Genomic DNA, 15868 nt, shown 5'->3' with positions numbered 1-15868 from the left:
TTTTTCCACAGATGTGTTCTTCCACAGACGTTTTCTTCCACAGACGTGTTCTTCCACAGACGTGTTTTTCCACAGATGTGTTTTTCCACAGACGTGTTCTTCCACAGACGTGTTCTTCCACAGACGTGTTTTTCCACAGATGTGTTTTTCCACAGACGTGTTCTTCCACAGACGTGTTCTTCCACAGACGTGTTTTTCCACAGAGGTGTTTTTCCACAGACGTGTTCTTCCACAGATGTGTTCTTTCCACAGACGTGTTCTTCTACAGACATGATTTTCCACAGAGGTGTTCTTCCACAGAAGAGTTTTTCCACAGACGTGTTCTCCCACAGAGGTGTTTCACCACAGACGTGTTTTTCCACAGAGGTGTTTTTCCACAGAGGTGTTCTTCCACAGACGTTTTCTTCCACAGAGGTGTTTTTCCACAGACGTGTTCTTCCACAGACGTGTTCTTCCACAGACGTGTTTTTACACAGACGTGTTTTTCCACAGAGGTGTTCTTCCACAGAGGTGTTCTTCCACAGACGTGTTTTTCCACAGACGTGTTCTTCCTCAGACGTTTTTTTCCACAGACGTGTTCTTCAACAGATGTGTTCTTCCACAGACGTGTTCTTCAACAGAAGTGTTCTTCCACAGACGTGTTCTTCCACAGAGGTGTTCTTCCACAGACGTGCTCTTCCACAGATGTGTTCTTCCACAGACGTGTTCTTCAACAGACGTGTTCTTCAACAGAAGTGTTCTTCCACAGACGTGTTCTTCCACAGACGTTTTCTTCCACAGAGGTGTTTTTCCACAGACGTGTTCTTCCACAGATGTGTTCTTCCACAGACTTGTTCTTCCACAGACGTGTTCTTCCACAGATGTGTTTTTCCACAGATGTGTTCTTCCACAGACGTCATCTTCCACAGATGTGTTCTTTCCACAGACGTTTTCTTCCACAGACGTGTTCTTCCACATACGTGTTCTTCCACAGAGGTGTTTTTCCACAGACGTGTTTTCCACAGATGTGTTCTTTCCACAGACGTGTTCTTCCACAGAGGTGTACTTCCACAGACGTGTTTTTCCACAGACGTGTTCTTCCACAGACGTGTTTTTCCACAGAGGTGTTCTTCCACATATGTGTTCTTTCCACAGATGTTTTCTTCCACAGACGTGTTTTTCCACAGATGTGTTCTTTCCACAGACGTGTTTTTCCACAGATGTGTTCTTTCCACAGACGTGTTTTTCCACAGATGTGTTTTTCCACAGACGTGTTCTTCCACAGACGTGTTCTTCCACAGACGTGTTTTTCCACAGAGGTGTTTTTCCACAGACGTGTTCTTCCACAGATGTGTTCTTTCCACAGACGTGTTCTTCCACAGACATAATTTTCCACAGAGGTGTTCTTCCACAGAGGAGTTTTTCCACAGACGTGTTCTCCCACAGAGGTGTTTCTCCACAGACGTGTTTTTCCACAGAGGTGTTTTTCCACAGAGGTGTTCTTCCACAGACGTGTTCTTCCACAGACTTGTTCTTCCACAGACGTGTTTTTCCACAGAGGTGTTCTTCCACAGACGTTTTCTTCCACAGAGGTGTTTTTCCACAGACGTGTTCTTCCACAGACGTGTTCTTCCACAGACGTGTTTTTCCACAGACGTGTTTTTCCACAGAGGTGTTCTTCCACACACGTGTTCTTCCACAGAGGTGTTTTTCCACAGACGTGTTATTCCACAGATGTGTTCTTTCCACAGACGTTTTCTTCCACAGACGTGTTTTTCCACAGACGTGTTCTTCCACAGAGGTGTTTTTCCACAGACGTGTTTTCCACAGATGTGTTCTTTCCACAGACGTGTTCTTCCACAGAGGTGTTTTTCCACAGACGTGTTTTCCACAGATGTGTTCTTTCCACAGACGTGTTCTTCCACAGAGGTGTTCTTCCACAGACGTGTTTTTCCACAGATGTGTTTTTCCACAGACTTGTTTTTCCACAGACGTTTTATTCCACAGACATGTTTTTCCACAGACTTGTTCTTCCACAGACGTGTTCTTCCACAGACGTTTTCTTCCACAGACATGTTTTTCCACAGACGTGTTCTTCCACAGACGTTTTCTTCCACAGACATGTTTTTCCACAGACTTGTTCTTCCACAGACGTGTTCTTCCACAGACGTGTTCTTCCACAGACGTGTTCTTCCACAGACGTGTTCTTCCACAGACGTGTTGTTCCACAGACGTTTTCTTCCACAGACATGTTTTTCCACAGACTTGTTCTTCCACAGACGTGTTCTTCCACAGACGTGTTCTTCCACAGACGTGTTCTTCCACAGACGTGTTCTTCCACAGACGTTTTCTTCCACAGACATGTTTTTCCACAGACTTGTTCTTCCACAGACGTGTTCTTCCACAGACGTGTTCTTCCACAGACGTGTTCTTCCACAGACGTGTTCTTCCACAGACGTGTTCTTCCACAGACGTTTTCTTCCACAGACATGTTTTTCCACAGACTTGTTCTTCCACAGACGTGTTCTTCCACAGACGTTTTCTTCCACAGACATGTTTTTCCACAGACTTGTTCTTCCACAGACGTGTTCTTCCACAGACGTGTTCTTCCACAGACGTTTTCTTCCACAGACATGTTCTTCCACAGACGTGTTGTTCCACAGACGTGTTCTTCCACAGACGTTTTCTTCCACAGACATGTTTTTCCACAGACTTGTTCTTCCACAGACGTGTTCTTCCACAGACGTGTTCTTCCACAGACGTGTTCTTCCACAGACGTGTTCTTCCAGTCATCAGATTCTTGGTTGTTCGTCATGTTACGGCTGTGGCCATAATATTGTTTTGTTTGTAGACCTCGTACACCTCCTAGACAGGGGTGTAACAGTCATTTTTGTTGAAAAGAAAATCTGTTCCCAACTTGAAGCAAAACACTGTCAAGACGATTTCATCCAGATGAAACTGAATCTTCAGTGCCTGACTATGATGATGATGATGGTGATGATAATGTTGATGAAGAGGGTGAGGGTGAAGGGGATTATTTTAAGTGAGAATCCGTCTTCCTGCTGAGATGTTTTCTTCCCTATGCTCCTGTTTGCTGTGACAACAGATTTGGCCTCTTGCTTCTCTGCCTTTTGTCCTCCTGTCTCTAATAATTGCTGCTTTCAGTCTCCTCCTGCTCCTCCTCCTCCTCCTCCTCCTTCTCCTCCTGCTTGATTTCAGATGTGTTGTTGTGGCAGCTGCAGACTCTCCAATAACTCTCCCACCCAGAGCTTCTGGATAAAAAGGATTTTTCCTGAATGCATGAAAGCACTGAAGTAAAAACAGAACTAACAAAAGAACCAACCGTTTGACTAACCGATCGATCAATCACAGCGCGTTCCAAATTATGATGCAAATGCTATTTTTCTCTGATATTTCTAAATCCTCAATGTAAATTGATACTCTATTGGGGAAATTCTTCTCCGCATTTTGATCCATCTCCTGGGGGGAGCGGTGAGCTGCAGACTAGCTGCGCTCGGGGGGGGGGGGGGGGGGGGGGGGGGGCGGCTGATGGACGACCTGCTCTACCGTCTGAGCTAAAATGCAGCCCAAAATGACAGTCAGCATCATCTTCAAGTCACTAACTGTTAGAGTTTACATCAAATGTTCTTGAACAAACCTCCTAAAGACAGCAGTCTTTTATTCTGAACTACAAACCTTCAGAGTCACGGTTCCACATGATCAGAGGAACACAACAGTTAAGAGTCTAAAGAACTGAAAATGGTCATTTGTTGGATTTGCTGCATTAGGAGCTCATAAATTCGGACATCCAAAGATTTTTCAATCAAAAACATCTTCATAGGTCAACTTCCATCTAAACATATATTGTAGTGATATTGATATGAACAAAATGTAGATTTTCTATCATTGCTATTTTGGGAGCCAAGTCTTCTGTTTATAATGTGGAACATTCCTTTTTAGTAGTTTTTCCTTTAACTGAACTCACCTGGTAAACTAATTATCACAGGTGTGAGAGATTGATGGCAGTGATCCAAAAACCCAACTAGCTGGTTAACCAACTATCAAACTACCGGATTAACTAATTAACTTACCAACTATCTGCCCGACTGACTGACTAAGATTCATCTGAGGCAGAATCTTAAACTTTTTAAAGGACCAACCAATCAAAGCACAAAACGCTCTGAGCCGCAGTCTTTTATTTTGAAAATCGGGGGTGAGCTTCATTTTTGTGTTTTCCATGCAGCCTTCAATCACAGACTCAAAGACACAGAGAGCATTCATAGACCTTTTATTAGCATAAGTCATGTTCAACGCTGCATGTTAACACAGAGATACTCCACCCGTCCTCCACCCGTCCTCCACCCGTCCTGCTTCACTCTGTCAAACCACAGAGGCACTAAACAGGAAATCCCAGCGGGACACAAACCGCTTTTCCTCTTTAGATTTGACTTTGATTCATTTTATGAGAAAAAATAAAATTATGAAACACGAACACTGAAAGAACCAGAAACAATATTTATATAATACATGTGTTATTATTGCCAATTTGAAGAAGTTTTCAGTAAAACAAAAATTATTTTTTAAATTTATTTAAACTAAACTTAGAACATTTAACATACATTAAAAGAAGAATTCAATAGCTGTGTGTAAATCAAACCAATTAAAATCCTGTTTAATTTTTTACTTAAAGTCCTTCTTCCACTTTCGGCTTCTCCCATCAGGGGTCGCCACAGCGAACAAGTCGCATGGTAAATTTGGCAACGTTTTACGCCGGATGCCCTTCCTGACGCAACCTTCTCAAACCGGGCTTGGAACCGGCGTAGAGAAGGGAACAGGGAGCAGCCCGGAGTTGAACCCGGGTTTCACGGACGGAAGGCGCCGCAAACCAGCACGATGGTAAACTGGCTCCCTTTTTACTTAAAGTCCAATTTAATTAAAAGGAACATTTTCATTGAAAATATTAAGAGAAATATTTGTTTAGTTTTCCTTTAAAACGTGTTTCTCTCATGAAAATTAGTCTCACAAAACATTCATTTACTAAAACTTCAGCAGTTTTAGCCTTAAATTCAATTAAAATGTTTTTAGTTTAAAAATAAAAGAAATGTAAATATAGAAATTGATTAATCACTTTGATTTCATGTCATAGATAAACTGAATTCATGGATATTTTTTGACATAAGCATAGTCCTGTTGAAGACGTTCATTCATGCGTCAGACTTTGATCCACATGTCCGATTCACTTGGGCTGCTGTTCTTCCATCAGCTGACCCAACATCTGGGTGGAAGGTCCCGGTTTGGGTTCTGGAGCTGGTTCTCCTGTGGTTGAACGTTGAGGACCGACGGGCGTTCAGACACTAAATCTATCATCTACAGTCGACTCCAAGATCCGGGTTGTGCTTTTAAATCTACTCACATTTTCACGGACCTGAGCATGCGAGATAGAGGAACGCCACCGAGGGGGGGCGGTGTAAACATTACTCACAGAATAGCAGAAAACAGAACCACGGGAGGGGGGGGGGGCTGCATGGAGATTTGCATGCAAAACAACACTTCATGCATCTGCTGCAGCTTTCCAAAAGAGGCAGGGGGGGGGGTGCAGATGCCCCTCAAGGCAGCTCAGGGGCCCAAAATGCTCATCGACTCTTACAAAAGGGGGGGGGGGGGTACATTCCTTTACTGACCGCCTCCCACCTGTCATGCAGGGAAGCAGCGTTTGGGTTGTCAGGTGTCTGTGTGCTTTTTCACGGCCGTGGAGGTCCTCCAGACAGATCCTCCAGACAGATCCTCCTAACAGATCCTCCTGACAGATCCTCCTAACAGATCCTCCTGACAGATCCTCTTAACAGATCCTCCTGACAGATATTCTTGACAGACCCGGTCTGTATGCACGGCAGGCGCTGAAGGTGCTGCACTTTTACGGAAACTTTCTTTGGAGCCCGGAGAGGTTCTACTCTGACCCGGAGGGTCCATTCCCCACTAGAAGCTCCTGCTGAAGGTAAACCGATAGAACCTGATCGGTGGGTTCAGACTGAAGCCAGCGTCTGTGGGGCACTAGGGGGGTTGGTGTATGTGGTGTCTGTGGGCAATTTGACCGTCATTTAATAATAATATAATAAACTTTATTTGTATAGCACCTTTCCAGATAAAAATCACAAAGTGCTTCATAGTACAACACGATAAAACAACAGTAAAACACAGTAAAAACACATGTTAAAAAGAAATTAAGAAAAAGCTATTTTAAAAAGATATGTTTTTAGCTGCTTTTTAAAAGAAAAACACTGAGTCCACAGATCTGAGGCTGAGAGGAAGAGAGTTCCAGAGGGATGGGCCCGGCCCGCAGACCGGCCACTAAAGAAAGTTTTATTTTGGCAAACTACCGGATTCTGTTCTCCACATGCGTCTGTCTTGACGAATCACGTGACTTTAAGCTGCCGCAACGTTTAGCTCAAAGCTAAAAAACAAATGAAAACCAAAAAGATTAAACGTGTTTGGAAAGTTTCTCCAGGGAGAAAAGACTCAGCGAGGAAACCGAAGAAACATAAAGCTCCTGGTTCCAGACAAAACCCAGAGTTTCCCTCAAATACGGATTTATGGAGACGGTTGTTCCGGACCAGAAGCCGCGCCGCTCTGCTGGATTCTCAGCGATTCGCTGTTTCACACATGCAGATAACAAAGATGCAGACATGTTTATTATTCTATTTAGAAGATTTCACTTTTACGAGGGTTGCATCTTTTTTTTATTTTATCTACCACATCTTAAAAATTGGATGCAGCTAAAGATGTTAGCATCCGCTGTAATGTTGCTTTACTGATTTTTCAAAGGGCTCCCAGGATCTCTTGAAAAAGAGATTCTTCGTCTCAATGGGACAATTTCTGGGTAAATAAATAATCCTCAGATGGGACACGGGACAGGGTCAGTTCAGCGTGAGGCATCTCAGCAGGGGACACGCCCCCTGCTGAGATGCCTCACGTTGAACTGATTGGCCACGCCCACACCTGATATTGCGGTGAGGAGATCACCGGGGGTGTGACCCTTCTCCAGAACAGTATTCTCCAGAACAATCCTTCAAAATGTGTTGATTTGGACACAGAAAGAAGGTCACACCTTCGTTAACACCTGAACGTTTATAGGACACGCCCACCTAGTCAGTTTTAGAGCTCTTGATTGGACTGTAACACGTCAATCAAACTGTAGTTTTAAGCCAATTATGAGTCTAAATGAACCTAAAAAAAATAAAGGGATGGAGCTTCATTTGAAGTAAGGCAGGGCAGTTTAACAGTGGCGTGAGTGGCGAGGACCTTAATTCTGTGAAGACGCCCCTATGGTCAGACGGTGGTTGGTTCCACTTTCTTTGGATCTGAAACCAGTTTCAAAGAGGAAGTAAAAGTGTCGGTCTTTGAGGGCATGTGTGTGTGTGTGTGCGTGCGTGGTGGTGTGAGGGGGGATATTTAGTTAATGGGACGGTTCCAGAGAGGAAGGAACATGAGAAACTGGAAGCAGGTCCAAACTGCAGGTGGGTTGTGTTGAAGGTCCTGCAGAAATTTGGAGAACAGGAACCACAAAGTTCTGTGGAAGAGGTTTCAACATCAGAGTTCCTCTTTTTACTGATGAAGAACAAAAATCTCTTGAGCTCTCCACAACGATCAAAGTTCAAATCCTGGATTTGCTTTCTAATTTAGGATCTAGGAAGAACCTCTGACGTTTGAATTTGACCTTCTGCTCCTCTCTAACCCCTTCTTCTCCAGGCTGTTCCATTGCATAAAACACAAGTCTCAGTCCCTCAGAACCGAGTGGACCTGTGAAGCCCTCTGTGGTGGAATGAGACAAGGTCTGAGATGATCCAGAAGGTCTGAGATGATCCAGAAGGTCTGAGATGATCCAGAATATCTGAGATGATCCAGAATATCTGAGATGATCCATAAGGTCTGAGATGATCCAGAAGGTCTGAGAAGATCCAGAAGATCTGAGAAGATCCAGAAGGTCTGAGATGATCCAGAAGGTCTGAGAGGATCCAGAAGGTCTGAGAGGATCCAGAAAGGTCTGAGATGATCCAGAAGATCTGAGAAGATCCAGAAGGTCTGAGAGGATCCATAAGGTCTGAGATGATCCAGAAGGTCTGAGATGATCCAGAAGGTCTGAGAGGATCCAGAAGGTCTGAGAGGATCCAGAAAGGTCTGAGATGATCCAGAAGATCTGAGAAGATCCAGAAGGTCTGAGATGATCCAGAATATCTGAGATGATCCAGAAGGTCTGAGAGGATCCAGAAAGTCTGAGAGGATCCAGAAGGTCTGAGATGATCCAGAATATCTGAGATGATCCATAAGGTCTGAGACGATCCAGAAGGTCTGAGACGATCCAGAAGGTCTGAGAGGATCCAGAAGGTTTGAGATGATCCAGAAAGTCTGAGATGATCCAGAAGGTCTGAGAGGATCCAGAAGGTCTGAGAGGATCCAGAAAGGTCTGAGATGATCCAGAAGGTCTGAGAGGATCCAGAAGATCTGAGAAGATCCAGAAGGTCTGAGATGCTCCAGAAGGTCTGAGAGGATCCAGAAGGTCTGAGAGGATCCAGAAAGTCTGAGAGGATCCAGAAGGTCTGAGATGATCCAGAAGGTCTGAGATGATCCAGAAAGTCTGTGATAATCCAGAAGGTCTGTGAGGATCCAGAAGGTCTGAGATGAGCCAGAAGGTCTGAGATGATCCAGAAGGTCTTAGAAGATCCAGAAGATCTGAGAAGATCCAGAAGGTCTGAGATGCTCCAGAAGGTCTGAGAGGATCCAGAAGGTCTGAGAGGATCCAGAAAGTCTGAGAGGATCCAGAAGGTCTGAGATGATCCAGAATATCTGAGATGATCCATAAGGTCTGAGACGATCCAGAAGGTCTGAGACGATCCAGAAGGTCTGAGAGGATCCAGAAGGTTTGAGATGATCCAGAAGGTCTGAGATGATCCAGAAGGTCTGAGAGGATCCAGAAGGTCTGAGAGGATCCAGAAAGGTCTGAGATGATCCAGAAGGTCTGAGAGGATCCAGAAGATCTGATAAGATCCAGAAGGTCTGAGATACTCCAGAAGGTCTGAGAGGATCCAGAAGGTCTGAGAGGATCCAGAAAGTCTGAGAGGATCCAGAAGGTCTGTGAGGATCCAGAAGGTCTGAGATGATCCAGAAGGTCTGAGATGATCCAGAAGGTCTGAGAAGATCCATAAGATCTGAGAAGATCCAGAAGGTCTGAGATGATCCAGAAGGTCTGAGAGGATCCAGAAGGTCTGAGATGATCCAGCGTTTCCCTGTAAAAGATCTGCAGCACCTTCAGCGTCTGCGCTAATGAAGGACAGAAGACGGTAAACATTTGTTTCAGTCCAGAGGCGGCGGCTCGGCGCTGTTCAGGGGCCAAACGGCCTGGAAGACTGGTACTGGCTGGGCACTTTGGGCTTGATGCCCTTGCTGTTGTAGTAGTCAACCACCTGGTTGGGCACTTCTGCTAGAACGCTCTTCGCCAGAGCAGCTGGAGAGGCCTGAGGAAGAGGAGAAGATGTGAGTCAGTCCTGTTCTTCTCTGGGATGAACACAGACCCTTCCAGAGGTTTTTGGGCTCACATAAAGACCACATGGACCCTCCTCCAAAAGGTTTCTGCTCTCATTTCTGCTCCTCTACGTTACATGGAGCCACAGCAGCAGAGCTGAGGATGGAAACATTTGTCACATCATCTTCACCACCAGCTGAGTCTTCCTCAGGGGTTCAGACCAGGACAGCTGGCAGGTCGCTCCACCATGTCCGTCCCATTTAGATTTCATTCTTACAGGAAATGATCTATCAAACAGAAACGTTCTTCATTTTCTAAAAAGGTTTATTATTGAGCTTCTTCAGCAAATGAACGTGTCAGATTTCTCAGTAATCTTTGTTCTGCTGTGAATAAAATATTGACTCGTGTGATTTGAAAGTCTTTAATTATTTCTATTCTGGGTCTGGGTAATGGCTGCATCTGTGAGCTGCACGTTTGCTCTGCAGCTGCATGTTTGCTCTGCAGCTGCATGTTTGCTTATGCAGCTGCATGTTTGCTCTGCAGCTGCATGTTTGCTTATGCAGCTTGATTAAATGTTAAATTGCCACTGTCATCTCCACTCCTGCCCCCCCAGCCCCCCCTGTTCTGGGTTTATTACTCTGCAGACTTTCTCATTGGGTAGATGAAGATCCAATTTCTGCAGGAGCTGGGGGTGGGGGTAGGGGGGTGGGGGGGCAAACAGCCGTGAAGATGATCACTTCTGGTTCCTGCAGCTTCTTTTCCAATCGAATGACCCCCACCACCACCACGGAGGGGGGCGTCACAAAGACAGGGCCAAATAAAGAAGCTCTTGTTTACTGTTGTTGTTTACTGTTGTTGTTTACTATTGTTTACTGTTGTTGTTTACTGTTGTTTACTGTTGTTGTTCTCCTGCCTCTCAGCCTGGTTGTCATTGTAAATGAGGTTCAGTTGAATTAAAGGGTAAAGAACATTTTCCTGCATAAAACATCAACGTCGGATCCTTTTAGATCAAATTAGTCGTTGGCGTTTTAATCAGGTCATTTCCTCCTTTTGAAGCAGTAAAAAACACTTTCAGTCAGGAAGGTTTGAATCCAAAATCCTTAGAAATACATTTATACACGACAAAAGCAAATGGAAACAAGTATTCAATAAATATATGTCATTTATGTATATGTATTTTCTATTATTTTGTTCATTTTTAAAATGTAATTTAATTTTTTTTTTCTGTGTAAAATTGAAATTGAGACACCTTAAAGTCCTTCAGAAAACAGTTCGATTACATTTATTTAATCCTATTAATAAACACTTCAAAGTGAAAATCCCCTTGGCTGCCCCCCCACCACCACCAATTTTTACCCTGCATTTAGCCCCTCCTTTGTGGGTGTGGTCATAGATGAGGTCATAAGGTCAGATGCATACAGGTATCAACAGGTGAATAAATCAGTTCTGGATCTGACCTGACTGCTAGTTTGAACCCTGTTCCCAATTTAAAAGCAGACGCTCTACACTTGGCCACAGAGTGAGTCAAACACTAGTAGTAAAGATATTTGAATCGGTTTGTTCAAAAGGGGCCCAAGTCCACAATTTGCCAAAATAGAGATATTATATGTTCTATGGTCTTCAAGGGAAAAGCTATCTGATTATGTGCAAAAAAGTCCCAAGTCCGTTGTAATGTATTGACTATGCTTGACATTTAAAATGCATTAATGCAAATTCCTGGACTTGGGCCTCTCCTGCATGGGTTTAGCTTTATCCCACAGATGGCAGCACTAGTTATCCAATATGGCAGCGCCCCCGTTTAATTCAAGAAGGGCCCAAGTCCAGAGACTTTGGTTTGCTAGTCCTCTGTAATGATAAAAGTGAGATGCTTCATATTCTAGCATTTGGAAGCTATGAACTGGAGCTAAATCTGGGTAAAGTATGAATCATTTGCTTTAGCCTCCCTTTAAGCTATGCAATTAAAATCATTTCCTGGAAAAACAAACTTCTTGGACTTGGGCCCTTATTGACCCAACCCATTCAATTAGATCCATTCTACTGCAGTGGGGTTTGCAGAAATGTTCAGGTGGCTTTCCTGACCTCAGACCAGCACATCAACAAATCTACTTTTCTGTTTGGCTGCAAGAATCTGAAACTGTGAAGCTTCCAGGTGAGGAAGAATCCATGGAGGTTAAACCCCAGAGAAGCTTCAGCTGAGCCTCGCTTCCTCCAACAGCTCACAGGAAAACAGAGCAAACGGGAAGCCAGCCAGGCTACAGCACAGGAAGGAGGCTCCTGGGAGGAACACGGCCTTTCCAGAACCAGCACCGCCTCACACGCACTCACATGTTTGAAGCTGCGGAACGGGACGAACTGGACGATGTCCCGCAGCACCGGCTCCCCCTTCGGAGAGCGCAGGATCCCGTCGTCGCCGTCCAGCATCTGCATGTCGCTGAAGTCGGCGTTCCCGACCCCGACGATGATGATGGACATGGGGAGGTGGGAGGCCTGGACGATGGCCTCCCTGGTGTCGGCCATGTCTGTGATGACGCCGTCCGTCAGGATCAGCAGGATGAAGTATTGCTGGGGGGCGTCAGAGGACAAAGTCAGCACCGGCGTCCATCCCGCTCGGGTTCTGTGTGTGTTTACCGTTTGTCCTCCATGTTGGAGCCGCAGTCAACCACCAAAACAAAGAAAAGCAGCGGCAACGGAAGAACATCCAGCATCAAGAAGAGAAGAAACACTGACCAGGAGGAACGAATGGAAACGAATATTTACTGTGGGACTGATGACGAACGACAGGCAGCTGAGCTAAACAGAAACCAGGAGTGACACCCTGACAGAAAGAAAAGACAGAAGAAACACCAAGTCTACGACCTACGGAAGCAAACAGGAAGTCCAGCCAAAACACGCCACACCAGCCCGTCAGGCTTTGGAGGAGAACCTCACCATGGCCTCTTTGGTGTGGACCTCCTGAGAGGCCGTTTTGGCCACCTTCTGAATGATGGGGGCGATGTTGGTGGGGCCGTAGAGCTGCAGTTTGGGGAGGCAGGCCTGGTACGCCTCCACCACCCCCTGGATCCCTGATGGGCAGCAGAAAGGGTGACGATCAGAGAACAGGACGTCCACAGTGATCATTCGCTTCATTTGGAAATGTCAAATCCAAAACAAAGTTGGATCGCAAACGTTAACGCCCACAAAAGGATCACGGGGCGTGGCCAGAGACATGTGGTCATGTGACCCGATGGTGTCCAATGTGCTCCATTGCTTTGTCAGCTCTGCCCCCTAATCCTGATGACATCATCGAACCCCCACTTCTTTGAATCTGAGCCGGCGGGACACGCCCAGTGCAGCTGTTCTTTACCTGACGTTCACCTGTCAATTGACCCCTCCCACCTACTTTAGGTCGCTTTCTATCCTGAAAATACAGGAAACAAAAATCTTCTCAGTACAGGTTTTTAAACACAGATGTAAACGGTAAAGCCGTAGACCCGTACGGGTTCTGGGGGGTTTGTGGGTCATCTGGGTCCGTTTAGGGTCGTAGAAGAGCAGCTGCATCTTTAGGGGAGCACAGGTGAGTCTCTCACTTTCCTTGAGGCTCGCACGACCACCTTAAGGGTGAGAATGGAGCGTGCTATTGTCATGTATGAGGTAAATGAATCGTGATGAATGACTGAAGTTACACACACTCATGACGCTGTGGTGATGCTGTCGTACGGCGTCCTTACGCCACATGAGGACTTACTGGCCGCGTGCAAACGCTGCACGCTTGGGGCGTGCACGTGACACGTGTGTGTATCTGTAGGACGTCCACACAAACTACACTCTGAGCTTCTAATGTCCTCGTTTCTAACAACCAGGCTGCAGCAGGGAGCGCGCATGGATCATGGGAACAGCACTAACGGGCTCCTCAGTCTTCAGGATTTGAGGGGGGGTTGCAAAAAGGAAAAATCTGTACAACTCTCCTGCATCTCCCCCTTACCCCCCCCCCTTACTCCTCACTTTGACCCGTCGCCCGCAGCATGACCCTAGAACCCCCCCCCCCCCCCCTCCTGCAGGTTCACAGAGCGATTTGACCTTAATATTCCTGTGGGTCACCTGCACGGCCCCCACAGGTTTGATGGCCCGGCTCCACCCGTAAGCACAGCTGGGACTTGAACAATCTGCACTGGTGAAGCTCTGATTCAAACTTTGTTGTCGTGTTTATTCTCTTCCAAAGATGACGCATCTGTTGAAGTTACAGCTAACTGGATCGTGTCAAAAGCCCCCTAGTGGTTACATAGTGAGCTGACCTGGCTCCAGTTTGGTCATCAGACCGGCTTGAAGAGGAGGTGAAGGTGCTGCCTTCTGTGGGCGGAGTACAGAGAAATAGCTGAAGGCATCTCTCCCAGAAGTCCCAGCTTGATTTTCAAAATAAAGCACCTTGTGGGGGTAAACTTGTGATCATTTAGCAGAATGATCACTGTTGATGCTGAGCTCTGTGCCTCTGAAACATGTTTGGTGTGGTATGAAGTCATCTGCAGGTCTGCTGCACCTGAACGTACCGCAGCTGAAAGCTGTTTGGACAGAAAAGTTTCTTCCACCTGTTGTTCAGAGGCAGCAGTGACTCTTTAAAGTCACTGAGATCCGGCGTTAATTAAAGGAATGGCTGCTAAAGATTTCCTCTGAGCGCTTCGATGCCCCTCAGGCGCTGGGGGGAAAACCTGGAAGGAGACAAAACTATTCCTCTTTTCACCAAAGAAACAACCAAACAAAACAGTGGGGCCTCCACTGTTTTGTTTATTTTAGATCTCACTGCTGCTTCCAACAGTGGATCACAGTGTTTTATTATCCCGACTGGAGCACTCTGTCGGTGTGAAGAGCACAGCACTCAGTTGGTTCAGATCTTATTTGGGTGGACGGAGTTTTTCTGTCCAAGTTGGAAAGTACTCTTCTCCAGAAGCTCCACTCAAGCACGGGGTTAGGGTTAGGGTTAACCCTAACCCTAACCCCAGGGTTCAGTTTTAGGCCCTCTTTTATGTTAGTTTTTGGAAAGTCTGACTTCCTGACAGGCTGCTGTGGTGCTGTTGGCCCCCTGGACCCCTCAGATGCTCCTTTTATTAGGAATCTTGGGGTAAACCTTGACAGGCAGGTCAGTGCAGTGGTCCAGTCTAGTTTTTAGCACTTGAGGCTAATAATCAAAGTTAAGCCATATCTTCCTCCTCATGCTGTGGAATAAGTGATCCATGCTGTGATCTTCTCCAGACTGGACTACTGTAACTTTTTCTACAGTGGCATTGACCGTCTTTGCTCGCCGTCTCCAGCTGGTTCAGAATTCGGCGGCCTGCCTGTTAACGGGGACCAGACGGTGTGAGCGTATCACTCCACTTTTACGCTCTCTTCACTGGCTGCCTGTGTCTTTAGGATCACTTTTAGGATTTTACTTTTGGTTTTTAAATGTTTGAATGGTCTGGCACCGCTGTATCTCTCTGAGCTTTTCCATGTGTATCGTCCATGTCGAGTCCTAAGATCTGAAGATGAAATGCTTCTAACTGTTCCCAGGACTCGGCTTGTGACTCGGGGAGACAGAACCTTTTCAGTTGCAGGTCCTAAACTCTGGAACGTTCTCCCCTTCTCTGTGAGGTCTGCCAGAACCGTCAGTCATTTTAAGTCACTTTTAAAAACTCATCTTTTTAGTCAAGCTTTTAACTCCAGTGAGTGGATTTAGTGGGTCAGCTTGTTAATTTTATTCTTTTGTTGTTTTATGGTTTTATTGTTTCTTTATTGTATCATATTGTCTCTGATTTTATGTTAAGCACTTTGGTTGCTTCTGTGCTTTACAAATAATGAACTGATTGAAACGAGGGAGCTGGAACTGCACAGAACTCCGCTAATGTTCAGACGTTATCAGGGGGGGTTCTGATTGGAGCCAACAAACCTCTCACTTAACTAAACCCCGCCCAATTGCCCATTTATGGAACAGGCAAAGTAAACGTATCAGAAGACCGGACCTCTGCCAAATAAACCCAGTTAACCTAAATTAACTTAACAAGTTAGGATCCATTCTACATCTAAATATTTACAAAGAAAATCCAAAATGTGAACGGCTAAAGTTCACAAACTAAAGCAAATAAAAAAGTGTGGAGATACATTATACCAGTGTGGAAACGGACACTTCCATTAAAAACAAATACATATGGATTTATGTTATGTTTAAAAATGTAAATAGATTTTAATTCAACCAAACAATGTGATGTTGGAATTATGTTTATAGCTGAAGTTATGCTTTCGTGATTCAGCTAAACCTTTGCAGCCACCGGTTAGAATGGACCAAATGTTGACGTGAACTGAAGAGATCAAAATGTCCTTAATGAGCCGAACATCTGAACCGTTTGAGTCAGCTGAAGAGGTAAA

At 45.4% G+C, this 15868-nt stretch overlaps 1 protein-coding gene across 5 annotated transcripts in view; it reads right to left on the bottom strand.

The window, feature by feature from the left end:
- Positions 1-4250: 4250 nt before the first annotated feature.
- The window catches only part of cpne4a (copine IVa), an 86014-nt gene continuing 74396 nt past the window's right edge, over positions 4251-15868 (bottom strand). For 2 of the 5 annotated variants that reach the window (XM_023964637.2, XM_078933673.1), the window contains exons 14-16: positions 12425-12558; positions 11822-12058; positions 4251-9488 (exon numbers count right to left, since the gene is read on the bottom strand). In XM_023964637.2, the coding sequence (XP_023820405.1) occupies positions 9357-9488; positions 11822-12058; positions 12425-12558 (503 nt within the window). In that variant the 3' untranslated portion in view covers positions 4251-9356. The other 3 variants (XR_013648444.1, XM_078933671.1, XM_078933672.1) reach the window with 3 other exon arrangements.

Source organism: Oryzias latipes, chromosome 16 (genome assembly GCF_053564925.1).
Source record: "Oryzias latipes strain Hd-rR chromosome 16, Olatipes_Hd-rR_3.1".
NCBI classification, from domain to species: Eukaryota; Metazoa; Chordata; class Actinopteri; order Beloniformes; family Adrianichthyidae; genus Oryzias; species Oryzias latipes.
Note: the sequence above shows the minus strand (reverse complement) of the source record. Positions and strands in the feature narration are given on the sequence as shown.